The 16,722-nt window shown below is 36.3% G+C and overlaps 1 protein-coding gene across 1 annotated transcript; it reads right to left on the minus strand.

Moving 5' to 3' along the window:
- Positions 1-1,493: 1,493 nt before the first annotated feature.
- On the minus strand, positions 1,494-15,866 carry LOC587591 (lysophospholipid acyltransferase 2). The gene is made up of 12 exons (XM_787308.5): positions 15,592-15,866; positions 14,304-14,449; positions 13,248-13,418; positions 11,160-11,215; positions 9,279-9,333; positions 7,521-7,698; positions 6,541-6,631; positions 5,745-5,846; positions 4,763-4,866; positions 3,904-4,101; positions 2,495-2,646; positions 1,494-1,980 (listed from the first exon to the last, which is right to left on the minus strand). Exons 1-12 carry the CDS (start codon positions 15,646-15,648, stop codon positions 1,734-1,736), a joined length of 1,557 nt encoding a protein of 518 aa, XP_792401.3. The 5' UTR covers positions 15,649-15,866; the 3' UTR covers positions 1,494-1,733.
- Positions 15,867-16,722: the final 856 nt, after the last annotated feature.

Genomic DNA, 16,722 nt, shown 5'->3' on the forward strand with positions numbered 1-16,722 from the left:
ATTGCTTTTCCTCAGTACAATACGACACTCCACAAATGGATAATCAGAGTGCAATATTGTAACGATATTGCACCAATTATAACAGCGGACATTTAATGCTACGCGTTAAATACGCACAATTTTTAATTGACCATGTGACATCACAATGCTTTCCAGTTATTATTTTGCCTTAAAGACGACTTGCTAAATACTATGATACGTTCTAAATACAAGTTAATACCTATAACTTAGCCAAGTAAAATTCTAATTAAAACTTAATCCGCGTACTGAATTGAATACGGCCCCAGTATGAGTACCGGTATATCATGTTAAATGCGATGCTGGTGTGAGTTTAAAGGAAACCAAAACCTTCATACTAAGTTACTTTTCTTGTAAAGTTTAAGATATTTAAAAAATATCAGTGAAATTTGAACAAAATCGGGCAAGGAAGTAAGAGCTTTTTGAAATTACTAGTCACTAGAGGGCGGTATTCAATTTGATGACATCATCTGTGGACAACTCTCCATGCCTTTTGTACATCAAATTTCATGTTTTTCCTTCTTTCTTGTGATTGAGATAATGTACTCCCCTGAAAGCAAGATATAGAATGCAAAATGATATTCTACTTCACATGTTATAAAGTCGGATCAAGAACACAAATAAATACGAAGAAAACAAAAACATTGTGAAATTTTATGTACAAAAGGCATGGAGAGTTGTTCACAGATAATGTCATCAAATTGAATACCGCCCTCTAGTGACTAGTCCTTTCAAAAGGCTCTAACTTTCTTATTCCTTGCCCAATTTTTGTTCAAATTTTCACTGATTTTATTCAAATCTTTTAAACTTTACAATAAAGGTATCTTAGTATGAAGGTTTTGGTTTCCTTTAAACACTAATTTATATTCAAAACTTGAATCCTCTTTCATTTAGAGTTTCCAAATTTTGCTTTAAGACTTGTCAAGACAATGCTGGATTTAAGTTAATTGCCATGGATTGGTAAATTAATCTTTTCAATCCTTTGAATTTTACTGTAGTTCAAATTTTCGATGAATAATAACAACAATATTGGCTTTCTTTCGTGGTATATCAGAACTATTGCAGTCGGCTTGCATGAATATTGCAGTCGTTTTCGACTCATGCAATATTCGCGAGCTGAATGCAATATATCTGATATACCACTCAAGGGCAGCATATATTATATATAAGTATCGAATGAGACGGACCGTCTCAGTTTAAGCCATGAGGATGTATGATTTTCTACACGGATCAAGTGATATGGAAACAGTCCAGGCAGTGGACTACACAAGAACTAGATCAAAGGCTCTCAAATAACTTCATTGAAATTAATACTTTGTAATTCAGGACATACAGACACAACATGAGCCAGATTTTGTGTTTCATTTGGCTACAGAAGAACCCTGTAATAACATAATCTCTGCTCCTTGGGACCTTGGGTTTGTTTTATTGAAATCTTAATATATCAGGGCTAAAACAAAAATTTAAAGGAAGAAAAGGAATAAAAAGAGTTAGGACCAGCATATTGAACTTGTATCGAGGTTCAACAGTAGGGACGTTCTTTTGAAGTGAAAGCCTCCCAAGTTAAAAGGACATTTCCTTTTTTTCCTTCAAATAAAAAAAAATTAAAACACAGGCAAGATCTTCAAAACCGTTCTGCAATCCACCATAAAAATAAGAAAAGTATCTTCCCAAAATATATTCACTACCACTACACACCATACATACTGAGTTTTCTACAAGTCCTTTTTGACCTCTTCTCTAATGACCTCTCCTTGACCTATGACATGGACAGATGAACCATTCTCAGCGGTACCATTCTCAGTGGTTCCATTCTCAGTGGTTCCATTCTCAGCGGTACCATTCAATTTCTCTTTGGTACTGGTCTCGTTGCCGTTGGTCTCGGTGGTCGTGAACCTCTTGCGTGCAGGTAGGACCAGGAAGACGATCGCAGCTACGATGTGGAGCCACCAGAACTGAGAACTGAAGGTGGAAGGAGTAGGAAAAACAATCGACATCATGATAGATTTCAGGCAAAAATGAAATAAATCAAATAAGCAAATGGTGATATGATTTTTAATAATACTTTATACAAATCAGTTTAACCAAATGTTAATAATACATTTGATTGTTACTTGCATAGACTCAATTCAGGGTATTATCATTCTTTAATCATCATCTCTGAAAACTTTGTAGATCAAAATAAGACCAGTAGCCATGGTCGTGAAGTCATTACATCTACTAGAACTAATGACAGATTAGTCGACAAAGGTCTTCGAAAACTGCTAAAAATACCACCTTTAGAGTGTTTAATGCTTCCAAATTTTGAATTGACATATAAGAAAGTATACTCTTTTATGGAATATGAAAAATAAAATTTTAACATCTTGACCAAAAACACATTTATTGTGTTCAAGCTGATTTTTTTTGTTTGTTGTTTGTTGTTGTTGGGGGGGGGGGGGGCACCTTGTTACATATTAAGATCATAGACACTCACTTGAAAAACTTGATGGATAGATCAAGGCGTAAGTAGGTGAAAGGCGTGACGACGTAGCAGAGAGTTACATAGGTTGCTGCCCAAGTTAAGACATCATAAAACGCCCTACTCTGGGCTGACCCCTGGAAAATAGGTCTGATGTTTGCTCGAATCTGAATCGGGAAATAAGGCAGCAACTTTTGTTACAGTAACTACTTGACAATTTGTGATTATATTGAGGGCATATACACTTTACACATAGAATAGTTCAAAAGAAGCTGTAATCATTTTTTAACCAGTATTTCTTTTGAGAAAGAGCTTTTGCTAGGGGAGGGGATTAAGAGACAAATCACAAAATGCCCTAATAAACCCTGAGCTGACATTATAGAGAACTAGATGGAACTTTGACTGTGCGCAGTCGAAAATGATGCCTCCGTCATAGAGCAATTTTACAAACCAAAATAGAAGAAATTTTTCAAATTCAAGTTAGATTGTAATCCATTAACAGGTTCTCAGAATAGTGTGATTACAAGCTATTTCTCATATACATGTATGACCCTTTGATCTTTGAACTCATGACCCCAAAATCTACTCAGTTCATTGGCTCTGCAAGATACATACATGTACATGTCTTGAGTTTGATGGTAATCATTCATCAGTTCTAATGATAATGCGATCACAAGCTATTTTTGCATACATAATGAGCCCCATGACCATTGACCTTGACCCAATAACCCCCAAATCTAATCAGTTCATTGCCTCAGCAAGATACATACATGACCGAAGTTTGGCAGGAATCCATCAATCAGTTCTTGTGATAACGTGATCACAAGCTATTTTTGCATATACATAATGAGCCCTATGACCTTTGACCTTGTAACCCCAAAATCTAATCAATTCATTGGCTCTGCAAGTTACATATATGACCAAAGTTTGGTAGGAATCCATCAGTCGGTTCTTGAGTTAATGCGATCACAAGAACGGGACCTATGGACGGACGGACGAACAATCCGAAAACATAATGCCTCCGGCTACTTCGTAACGGAGGCATAAAAAGTTCTGATGTTTCCTTGGATCTGAATCAGAAATACACAATGACTCTAAACAGAATTTAACTTTCATTAACATAAAACCATGACAAATTGTCATGTTTCTGGCATATACCTAAACTTACGGAGTCCCAGCTACCAATAAGGATTTTTAGACAGAGGGGAAAAAAACTATACAGCAAAACTGGATTTATTAGCTTCATAAACAAAGTGAAACCCAGTGATTGCTCCAATGCATGCCGACAGTAAAGTCTCTGTGCAAACAAAACCGTCAAATTGAAAACAGTTAGTTAGTGCCATGGGCGGTCATTTACCGGGCGGTTAAACGTTTGACCACAGCACTACCGTACGGGAAACAACACATACCGATATGAACCTTACCTTCTTGGAACTTATTAAGACAAGATGAGCCGAGATGAAAGTTACAAAAAGCCCTGGGAAGAATCCATGCCATAGTGACGAGAGCAAGAAAGTCATGAGGGCAGGTTGAAAGGTCACCCGGTCATAGCAAGTGTGTCGCAGCCACACGAGGGTACTTCGGTTCCAACTGTCCAACAAGGTTTTCGCATTAACGGGGAACTGGAGAAGAGCAAAAATATCACATGTAAGAGGAAGGAAACTATTTTTTTTTTAATTTAAAAAAGTTATCAGCATGACAGGTTCCAAAAGATCTGAGGACAGTAAAGGGTTTCTTAGTCTCAAATCATTAGGCAATCTTTTATACTGATGCAGGCCTGATACATCTCCAAAGGACCCTTCCTCTTTTCACCCTGTTATACAGCGAAATGAGGTGCCTTTGGTCCAGACCTGTGGTGTCCTATTAAAGACGAAAAGGTGGCAGTTTCCATTCACTGACACTATGGTGGCAGCAGTGGGATATGGCAGTAAGGATAACGCTCCTGCCAAAATAGTTTTTACGTTTATCGGTCCATTTATTGAGGTTAAAGTGTGTCAAGAGGCAATGACCAAAAGGGGTAATTAGGCCTAAAGAAAAAAGATGTATTGCCCTTTGCGACCTACCCAAAAAGTTTTTTTTTTAAACCGTTTTTTAGAGAAAAAAAATTGTATTAAAGCATTTAAAACTGAGAAATATCAGCCAAAAAGAGAGTTAAAAAAAAAAGGATTTCTGACCGACCAACCCATGTTTTGGCACCTAAAAGGGCAATACAACATCTTTGTGTTTTAGGCCTTATAGGAAACAACAACTGAAAACATTATAACACCATGTTGCGAGACTCACTTGAAAATTCCAGATATTGACGTTGCTGGCGCCATCCCATTTGGGGTCTCCCCTCTCATCGTAACCATTGAATCCCATACCTGCAGCATTGTGAACGGCATCAGCTGCAAAAAGCAACAGCAAACAAGAACATACAGGCAACAGCAACAATAATTACTACAGATGAGCAAGAAGAAGAAGAAGAAAAAAAAAAGAAGAAGAAGAAGAAGAAGAAGGAGAAAGGAGAAGAACAACAAGAACAAGAACAAGAAGAGGAAGAGGAAGAGGAGGAGGAGGAGGTGGAGGAAGAAGAGGAAGAGGAAGAAGAGGAAGAGGAAGGAGAAGATGAAGAAGAAAAGAAAAGAAAACAGGAGAAGAAAGGAGAACAGTAATAAGAAGAGGAATAAAAAGAAGAAGGGGGACAAGAAGAAGAAAAAGGAGAAGAAGAAAGAAGGAAAACAAAAGAACAAAAAGAAGGTTGAAGAAAAAAGAAGGTGAAAAAATAAGAAGGAGGAGAAAGAGGTGAATGAGAACGAGAGGGAAGAGAAGAATGAGGGGAATTGGAAGGAAAAGGAGAGAGGAAGAGGAAGATAAAAGGGGATGGAGGTGGAGGTGGAGAAGAGTTATGCAAAATGATTAGTATATATTGATGAGTGCTATTATCTTTACATTTATCATTAACATGGTTATCACATTCATGAGAGCGCAAAATGTGTGCTCCATTGGCATTTGACACGCCATTGTCTTCCTTCCTGCTTTTGGTTTAGATCTAGTTCTGTCTACATCTTGCTTTAAAGCCCCACTGCACTACTTATACCTCATTGCGCCCTCTATATACCAAACAATGCATAATCGGTGACCATTAGTCCCCCATGGTCCCCTTTTTTCTAATGTTCATTGAGAGCTGATTTAATGAGATAACCACCTGTCAGTGACCTTGCAGGGAGGTCTAATCCCCCTGGTCAAACTAGTACAAACAGGTTTTTAAGAGGAATCAACTCACCCCACGTCCATCCAAAAAAGTACTTGGACTTGGCAAATTCCACTGAGAGCATCAAATAGAACATCCTATACCAGAAAGAACTATTGGCCAAGTGATGATCATCTACAGCAAAAAAACAAACAAAACAAAACAAAACATTACTAAGACGATTCTCAACAGCGACCATCACAGAACTTCACCTCACCATGTGAGTACTTTTAAATTACAAGTATCTTTGTTTGTTGTAATTCTTATCTCCCCCAACTTACAATGAAAGACAACAATTGTGAAACCAGGCAAATGGTTAGAGAACGATACTAAAGTATTTCTCACATATATAAAAGATCCCAAAAATATCAAAGAATTGAGGGGATTAGAAAAGTAATATATTCTGAATTATTGAATTTACAAGTCACATTAATCAATCTTAAAATAAAGAAAGAGAACACTCTAAAATAAAGGGGTAAACAAAATTGCCTGATTAAGTGGATTCCTTTTAGGACCTCCTTTTAACTTTTAGAAAGAGAAAACAGACTATTCGTCCATTTCGGACAATCTAGATGCACCAAGAAAGAAATTCCAAATCATTTTTAATCTTTAAGAACACTGAACATCATAGCTTGTTGAGAGAGATAGTTATGCCACTAGAATTTGCTTCCGATTGGTCAGTTGTTTCATGGGCCCTGAAATAATTCTGTCCCATAGAGATTGCATGGGGAGGAACCATTTGGTGCTCCATGATTTAACCTATGACCCCAAAGCAAACACTTGTTACAACTATCTCTATCAATGGGCTATGCTACAGCTGATGACTCACCGATATTGCCCATGATTGGGTACTTGGGAACTAGCAGTTGCAATACCAGTGCACACAGTATTGTAAAGATTAATTTTTTGGTGATTGCCATCTGGAAAAAATAATCACAAAAATTCAGGTTAATAAAACCCAGTCACAATGCCAAACCGACTCTAAAAACTGAGCAATGACCATGGGTCAGTCAGTAGAGCGTCCGCCTCACAACTGGGAGGTCGTGGGTTCGAACCCCGGCCGCGTCAGACCAAAAGACGTTACAAGACGGGAGTTGCTGCTTCCTTGTTTGGCGTTCAACAATAAGGGATAGAGCAAGGTCGATCTGGCGCTGCTCAGTGGCTGCCGGGCTCACGATCAATTGGGCAAAAAGAATTTCCATTTTCGGTTTAACTTAATAAAATTTGGAGTGGACTTTAAAAGATTATTATTATTTTTTATGGAATCTATTGTTTGGTTTATTGTCGGCAGGTTTGTTGGTGTGGTGTGACCGGGTCTTGTGGGTGTGGCTGGGGTTTACACGCAATTAGAGGTAGCTCCAGAATTCCTGCTGACATAAAGTTAAATACAATGTCACATTCACACAAGCAAACCAGTGCCTGGTCACATATACATGTATGATGGAGCAAGAAATTATTGCCCTCTGATTGGCTCACTTGATAATGGAATGCTAGTCTGGGTGCCAAGCTGTAACAGGGATGTAGCATAATATGCCTCTTTCTCTGCCATAAAGTTTTACACCAAATATCATAAATACATTTTCTGTACCATAACATTTTCTAACAATAATCACAAATACATTTTCCTATTAAATATATTCATGAATTTATATATTCCAATTTCAAATTTGGCTCTCAATATCTTCCGCATAACAACTTCCCAGAATTTGTTTATTTAGAAAAGGAAAGGTGTCAACACCCTTTGAGTGGGACTCGACACAGAAAGGGTTAATGTCCACAGGTTTCGAAAACCAGAAAGTCGTTACTTACGGCGGCGGACGGTTCTCGGTATACAATCACCTCCTTCCCCTCTGAATTGACCTCTAGCACCTTGTGCTGAGTCCCCTCTATAAAGACACTGTAGTTGGCATAGTAGACAATGGGACCAATGAGGACGCCCTGAGGGTAGAACATGAAGCTCAGGTACTCTACTATACTCGGTATACGCCTAAACAAAGAAAAGGAAATTATCATCATCATCATCATTTTTACTATTATTATCATTATTATCATAAGTAGTAGTATCAGTAGTAGTATCATTTCATCATTATCATCATCAGAGATGTCGTGGTCGAGTGGATATGTCACCGAACTGTGGATCGCAAGGTCCGCGGTTCGAGTCCCGCTGTGGCACTAATGTCCTTTGGCAAGACATTGATCTACATTTGCCACTCTCCACCCAGGAGTTAAATGGGTACCCGGTAGGATAAGAAAGTTAATGTGGTTGGATTAGCAAGTGGCGCTTGTAAAATGGCGACTGGCTGGAATGTTCCCCAGGGAGTGGAAAATGTGTATACATTGTGCTGCGGGTAAGCCTGAATCCGATGACCGGGGTAATAACATGTGCTGCGCCTACAAACAAAGTATTAGGCGCATTATAAATGTGAGCTATTATTATTATTATTAATTTTCTTAATCATCTGTACCTATCACAATGATAACAACAAAAATAATAATAATAATAATGACGATGATGATGATAATAACATAAATCCTGAACGAAGAAAAGGAAATAGTTATACTATTGGCACTCAAATAGTAATACATGTATGTGTAAATAGTGCTTATAGCAGTGGTCATCAGTACCACTGGCAAATATTTCATATTTTCAAAACATGAAATTAACTTATACACCTGCTATGGAAAACTAATGGAATACACAGAAGACCGCCAGTCAACTTTTGGCTCACATACAATGAGAATACACCTTTCTTAGTGGCCACCTCTCTATAAAAGCCACCTGTTCGTAGTGGTCACCCATATTGCCTCCCTCTAGAAGGACCACCTGTCTACAGTAGCCAGTTTCCTTCGGGTGGCCTTTAGAGACAGGTTTGACTGTACTCCAAACAATGTGAAAATCTCAGGTTTCATTCTGTAGTAAATATGATATTAAACACATTAAGACCTGTCTATTAAGACCAACCTAGGGAAGAAAAAAAAGTGACCACTGAAGACAGGTGGCCTTTCCAGACAGGTTCTCACACATTTCCTTCTAGTTCAACAGCATCTGAAAACATACCATTAGCTGCTCATACCTCAAACCATGTATATTAAAGGGCAGGGGGGTGTTTCACAAAGATCCTAAGTCAAACTTAACTCTAAGTTGGACTTAAAAACTATGGAGAGCCATTCGTAGCCTTAATATAAAACATATTCAAAAGCGAAAAATCGATTATTTCAGACTTTTTATAAATTCCACACCAAGAACATGAAATCTCCTTGATAATAGAAAATATGAATAATTTGAATCAACATTTTATATATATTTGTATAGATGCTAATGGCTTTCCATAATTGTTAAGTACAACTTAGAGATAAGGTCGACTCCAGATCTTAGTGAAACACCCCCCAGAACTAATACAAATTGTAAAACGTTCAAGTAATAGATTTTTTAAGCACAAAAACATACACATTTTCCAAAATTTGAAGAACATAAAGTAATGGACTTTCACAAAAGTGTGATGGGGAAGGAGTTTCATACATTTCAATTAAAGAGTCTAAATAAGAACAGAAAGGTTTAAATGTTACCTGACGACCATTTTCTTCTGTAACGTGTTCAGGTCCGACTCTTTTCTCGATATACCTGTGTTGAGAACAATCAAGAAACATCACATTAGTATCGAGGAAAGTAATGAATTGGCATATATGCATACTAAATATTCTGAAAGTACAGTCAAACCTGTGTTCATGTCAACAAACAAGCAAAGAAATAAACTATTAAATACATGAAATATAAACAAACAAACAATTAAATACATGTGATATACAAGAAAAGTCAGTGTGGGTACATTTGGATAAGAATACATTTGGATAAGAATATATTTCCAGTTAAGGTAGATAATATACTTCTTAAATTGTTGAGCTGTGAATGTGTATACAGATGAAGATTTCCTGATTACATTCAATAATTTGGATTCCATAATTTGGATCCCCTTTATCTGAGACATCTTTTTCCCTAATTTGTTTTTTTATGCGAATACCGTATGGTCAAATGCTCATCACCAACCTGAGTCTGTAATTAAATCTTTGAGTAATAAATTCACCGGTGCATTCTCATTAATGCACTAATAATTGATAACATTTGCATTATTCTGTAAAGCAATTAAAATATGCAAACTGTACTTAGCACCAGTCGTTTAACATTAGTGTAGAGAAACTCATTGCATTCAATTGAGTCCAGATTAAGATGAGAACAGTTTAAAAGAATGATATCTAAATTCACCGTTTTAATTTCCTCCTTGTGATGCACATGGGACAAACAATTATGATGATTGATCGAAACTGAACTTATCTGCATGAGACTTATTTCATAAGCTTGTTGCTTGGCAATGATACTTAATTGCATCCGAAACGGAAAGTTAATTAAAGGGCCACTCTAGGTTAACCCAACTAACATAGCCTTTAAAACATGAATACACCTCTACTTATTAATATTCCAGCCTCTGATTTTTCAGAAAATCTCTAAATTGACCAAAAAATGATAATAACCATCCATTTTTCACAGATCTTACGCTTGGTATGTTACGCCCCTCAAAAAAAGGTAATACGGTCATGTAGCTTGATGACGCATTTGACATCATTGCGGGAATGTCCTTGTATTTGTCCTACAACTAAGGATCTTACAATCTCATTGTAATTCATAATTAGGAATGACAAAATTGCCAGAAACGTACTGGGATTATCAAGTGCATATTATTTTTCATATTTTTCAATTAATATCATAGTTTTTAAAGACATTTTAATGTCTAAATCACCCTCTTTTCACCAGAGAGGCTTCTGCAGTGACGTCATATGCTATAGCGCAATACAGCTCCGACACTGGTTTTTTTTTTTAGCGTTCTGAGTCGTCATTTTTAAAACTAGATATGAGATTTAGTGATGATTCCTTTTTATAGGGCTTCAATATTACACCATATCACAGACACTGATAACACGAAGGGCCATGCATCTCAGATCTAACATTATTAAACGATGCTTTTAAGTTTTTTGGTTGGTTTTTTCTTAATGTCTTTTGATCCATAATTCTAGGAAATACACATTGTACATCAGAAGAAAGATAACAAAAATTTGTGACCATTTCTAATGCAGTATATTGTTAAAAAGAATGTAAGAATTCAAAACAATTAAATTATATGTAATCATTACAGAGTCTATATTAACAATGTGGTGTGAAATTTATTTATATATTTGTGTACAAATTGGCAATGTTTTTGTTGAAGTTAGTAATCCAAATTTATATTGCTAGTAGTTCATTTTATATATTTGTATTTGTTTGAACCATGTAGGAGTGCCCCCCCCCCAAAAAAAAAAACTGGTGTCAATTGGAGGAGGAAAACGTGATTGATTGAAACCTTAACAAAACCATCCATATACAGTTGATTAACAAAATTTGGTGGCAATGCTTCTTACCATCATGCAGCGACCAAGCAAGGCATCCGACTTTCTCTGTGACAACCATTAGGGGTCTGGAAAAACAAAGAATTACAGCCAAAAAACTTGGTAAAATAATCCATTCATCAAAATTTTCCACAATTACTCCTAAGATTTAAACAGAAGGGGGGGGGGGGGGGGTAACTAAAATAGGTTTCCTTTGTCTTAAAGAAGTCTCAGTTCAGGGTTTACCATTAAGTCTCAATGCTTTACCCGTCTGTAAAGCACTTAGAGACATCGTCGATGTATAAAGTGGATTATTATTATTATTTTTATCATTTATTATTATTCTGTTTTATTTTTATTTTTTTATTTTTATTATTAATATTTTTTAAATTATCTTTTTTTTTCATTCTTATCAATATTATCATTATCTATATTTCTTATTATTTTATTATTCATTTTTTTATTATTATATTATCATTATTATTCATTATTATTGTTATTTTAATCCACAGCAGGTCAGTGCCTCCTTTCAATGAAATTTCAATCCATAATCAAGGGAATAACGCATTGAACATGAGCATAAAGAGCATAATTACCAATATTTTGAGTGGATTCCTAATGTACAATGCACATTTTATAGACAACAATAATTTGCTTAGACATTTATTTATTTATTTATTTCTGATATTTAGACAGGGTGACTCATTATCACCAATAATGGTGGTCTTCCATGAGGCCCTGTTAAACTTAATGAAGTACATTAGTTTATCAAATGTATATATAATAATAACATTACAGTCTCTAGATTGACAACACAGTGTGAAATTAATAATCACTATTTGTGTATACAAATTGGCAATTTTCTGTAGAATTTAATAATTTTCATTCACAATGTTTCATTTCTATACAATTCTTAATTGCGTAGGAGTGGAAAGTAATGACTACCAGTGGGAATTAGAGGAAGAAAATTTATTTGTTTAGTCCTTAAGCAGAGCTCAAAACTAGCAGGCGCCTGGGACAAATGTGCAAAAAAATAAAAAATAAGGACCCCTAAAATTTTAACATTCGTGCATAGGGGTGTTGTGGAATAGTGGAAAAATCGCCAGAATGTGAACCACAAGGCACTGGGTTTGTATCCCTGACACAGCACTATAGTCCTCTGGCAAGACATTATTCTACATTTTCCACTCTCGACCCAGGTGTAGTAATAATGAACCTGGTAAGATTTATTCATTGAATGCACTGACCAGTAGATGCAGTTGCCAGAACTAAAGCCAGGATAATAATACCTTAAAGGGAAAGTCCACCCCCAAAATAAGTTTGTTTCGATAGAGGCAGAATAATAAGAAAATCAGGTGAGTGAAAGTTTGAGCAAATTCTGAATGAAAATAAGAAAGTTATGAATTATTGAAGTTGTGATCAATCAAATACAAATTGGCAACTCTGTGACTTATTATACGAGCTCTCCTTCATTTGCTTTGTGCATAATATTCTATAAAATCATGTTTTCTTCGTTATTGATGACGGAATATATATTTGTTCCTTGCAGGGGGAGTATAGAAACATATTTGCAATTATTATATTTAGGGTGCATGTATGGTTGAAATTTTTCTTGAGGGAAAATGAAAATTTTAGATTTTTTTAGTACTGAGCAAATGGAAGTTGAGCTCGCATGATACGTCATAGAGTTGCCAATTTGTGTTTGATTGATCACAACTTCAAAAATCCTAACTTCCTTATTTTTAATCGGAATTTGCTCAAACTTTCACTGACTTGTTTCTCTCATTTTTCTACTCCTATTAAAACTAACTTAATTTCAGGGTGGACTTCCCCTTTAAGTCCAATGGAAGCACATAGACACGATTAGCTTACCCAGGGGTGATAGTGAGCACTAAAACAAAATTTTAAAAATTCTCCCCCTCAACCACGCCCCCCTTGAGTAAAAAAAGAAAAAGAAGAGGTTTCGTTGGGGGGGGGGGGGGGGGAATGGCATCTAACAATAAATGCCCCCTCTTTTGAGTGAGAAAATAGGGAAAAATCGAGAAAATCAGGAGAAAAAAATCAGGAAGAAAAAAAAATAGAGAAACCAATTTAAATCGAGTAATTATCAGGCCTGCTTACCCTACACAATCAAAGTTGTTGACGCCTTTGCCTATGATCATAAGCCAGATGTGGATGGACCCCAGGTAGGCTATAGCGAACCCTGCAACGTACTTCTGCATGGTGCGGGGGCTCATCAAGTTCATCATAAGGTAAGATACTGTAGCTACCGTTAACAGGTGAAAGATCTCCCTAGTAAGACATAAACAGAGAAAAAGAACTTGTCTAAGTAGAGTGGATATTGGTTATGTAGAATGAATATATATATTCATTATAACAAGGACATTAGGACCGTGACAATTACCTTTTTGTTATATGAGGTATCCTGTTTTTAATATATCACTGCTCTTTGCATAGTTATACCAGTGAACCATACCCGCAGAGCTCACAATTCTTATCCTTTTTTTAATTGCAATATAGATATATTAAAACTTATTCAAATCTAATTTATGAATTGAATTTACATGTATTTCTCACAAGTCACAGTAAAACTTATGTTCAACCAAGTAGAATAGTTATCAGCAAATTAATGATTTCAATTTTCATTCATCATAATTTACATCAGTGATTTAGAACAGCACTGATTTTGTTCCCCTTTTCTTTCAGCCAACTCTGCACAAAATTACATGCAGGTAATTTTCAAGTCTTTAAAACATATTCATATACAGTGCTTATAAAAGTGTACCCAACTTTGGTAGCTTCGAATTAAAAAGTTATAACTTACGTGACTTTGAATCATATATACCCTTGTCTAATGATAACATATTCATAATTGTGCCAATGTGCTGCCATGGATGACTAAGCAGCAGGCTTTTCAAAAAGTACTGTCATTGAAAATCCTCTTGTACCAAATTTGGGTATCACTATGCTCTTTTTCATACGAACTGTATATATATATTTTTTTCTTGTGTGAAATCTACTCTTATAATAATATATGCCTGTATAAAAAAAATTAAAAGATATAAAAACTGTTTTTCTATGTAAAATGTGGAATGAATAAATAAATTTAAAAAAACAAAACAAATACAAGTCTTAGGATGCTATTTAGATTCTGAAATGAGATTGCAGGTTTCTCACCATCCTATAGCCTGCGTTACCAATAGTAGACCAAAGACGGCTTGAACAGTATGGCGGGTGGTGGCGGATGCCTTCCCTAGTCCAAAATAGGCACGGAAGAAGAACGCGAAGACCGTCGACAAACACTGGCACATTACAAAATTGGCCTGCAACGGAGAAAGGGAAAATAGATCATTTTAATACTACCAACCAATGAGTTACAGTTTGTCGGCAAACAGGCCTATTTTTAAACTTCATGGCTCTAAAAATTGAGAAATATTTTTTTTCCATCAAAGGGAGTGTATAGCCTAAAGAGACTACGTCAGTACGTGTCTTTCCAGTGGCCTGGCTCGGGGCCAATCGGGTATTATACAACTACGGATGACACGACTGCAGCAATCACGTGCGTGCAACATACGCGAAAAAGAAGCGGGATGAGAACTTTGGTCCGTTTCAAATTTCGGGAACGCTGACCATGTACTAATATGTAGAGATTAAGTCGCTGACTACCATGGCATTATCAAGTCCATTCGTTTACGTGCAGTTGTCCAAAAAAAAGACGTAGATGGCATTAACCAGTATTTTCCAAGCTACACTCCAAGTTATTTAGCCTAGACCTTAGACTCTCACTACAGTCTACAGACACTAGTTTAGAGTGAATAACTGTTTTTCGAGGAAGAGGAACTAGGATAAATATTAAAGTATTTCAGTGAGTAGATTCTATGCAAGTCGGCATGTCATGTCTCGTGAATGTCTATTCTTAATCTTATTTATATAATTTAGCTGGGACTAGTCTATAGCTTAGTTACAGAAAACCTGTCTATCTTGCCTAGTATTTATAGTAACTCAGTCCATATGAAGAGACTGGAAAATAATAAACACACATGACACATGCACAGAGACACATCATGAGTCACGACACATGTATGCACAGCTACAGCGTATAAACCTTTAACACTGCACTACGTGTTAATAGGCAGCATTTACATTCATGAATAGTCAATACACTCATAACACACATATGCACACAATCATGCCGATGCGGCTGATCGGCAAGTTTAACAGTGGACTCACAATATGAATTTTTAAATTATTCTTTCTAACATCGGAAAGTTGAATAAATTGTATTTTACTGCTATTTAGGTGTCATCAATCGTCACTAAAGTACCGATTTCGAGTAAAATCAGTTGAGTTTTGTACAGTAGTGTTTGACATGTTGAGAATCAATAGCACAGCGTTTACACCGCCAGGTAATGCAAGTATGCGTGATGCACAGACAGTGAGTGAACAAATAAAATCATGGACCTACCTCACAGTAACGCATTCCAATTTTGTCGCACAGTCGATGTAAAACTTCAAACTCCATTTTTGCTTCTTTTTAAGTCTCTTTCTTAATCACAATGCGCAAGGGGTTGTCACCTCTTATTTCAGATGACTTCAATTTACCGGAACATGATGAAAATGAAGTGCACTAAGTTTTGATCCGGCCGTCCGGTCATTCAATGCAACAACTGTCGACGTCGGTGCGGGAGCTAGGGCGCGGCAGCTAGCTAGCAACGCAAGGCTTGAAAGTCTTACGATAAAAGGCCACGCGTGGGGGCGTGCGCAATTCGCTGTTTTCACGAAGTGACGGTAGTGAACAAAAATTGCATTCACTTTGCGTGACGATTTTCCTCACTACCGTCACTTCGTGAAAACAGGGACGAGATTATGGAGGTTGTGTACGTCGAGCCCTCTAGATCCTGTGAACGGGGCACTAGGCCGTCACTTTCAAAAATAAAAAAACAAACAAATCTCCTTTATAATTTTTTTTAAACCGCAGTTCACAACTATGGCATATTGTTTGTGAGCTGCACACGTCAACTCGGATTTTTCAGGATTTTTTCAGGTTTTTTGCTACGTAATGACTTGCATATAGATCTATAGGGCATAATAATTTATAGGGCCTCCTTAAACTATGTGGGAATAGCAAGATGGAGAGAGAGAATGAGATATAATAGTCAGATTATATATAAGTCTCTTTCAAAACATTTCATTTAATATAATTTCATTTATTTTCATATTTCTCATATTATACATTCCAAAATAAGGCAATTTTTTTTTGGTGATAAAGTAACAATCAATATTACATCATCACAAAGATAAGTGGTCCATATAGAGTACTGATTTAACTGCATATAAGAGAAATTATGATGGAACCTACATAAAAGCAAGCAGTGTAAACCTGTAGGTCGAATGGCACAGCTATAGATGATTAGGACTACTACGATTAATGTTAGATTATTATTAACACTCATAATCATTAAGCATAATTAGGTATGATGCCACAATGAAATACCGTACAGTGCATGGTCTCTTAAATAAACATTTGATTTAGGCCTATATCAAACCTTCTTTATTTAATAGCTCAGGTAGTCTTAACCATTCACTGAAGGCCACA

Source organism: Strongylocentrotus purpuratus, unplaced genomic scaffold, assembly GCF_000002235.5.
Source record: "Strongylocentrotus purpuratus isolate Spur 01 unplaced genomic scaffold, Spur_5.0 spur5_scaffold_7, whole genome shotgun sequence".
Classification (NCBI taxonomy): Eukaryota; Metazoa; Echinodermata; class Echinoidea; order Camarodonta; family Strongylocentrotidae; genus Strongylocentrotus; species Strongylocentrotus purpuratus.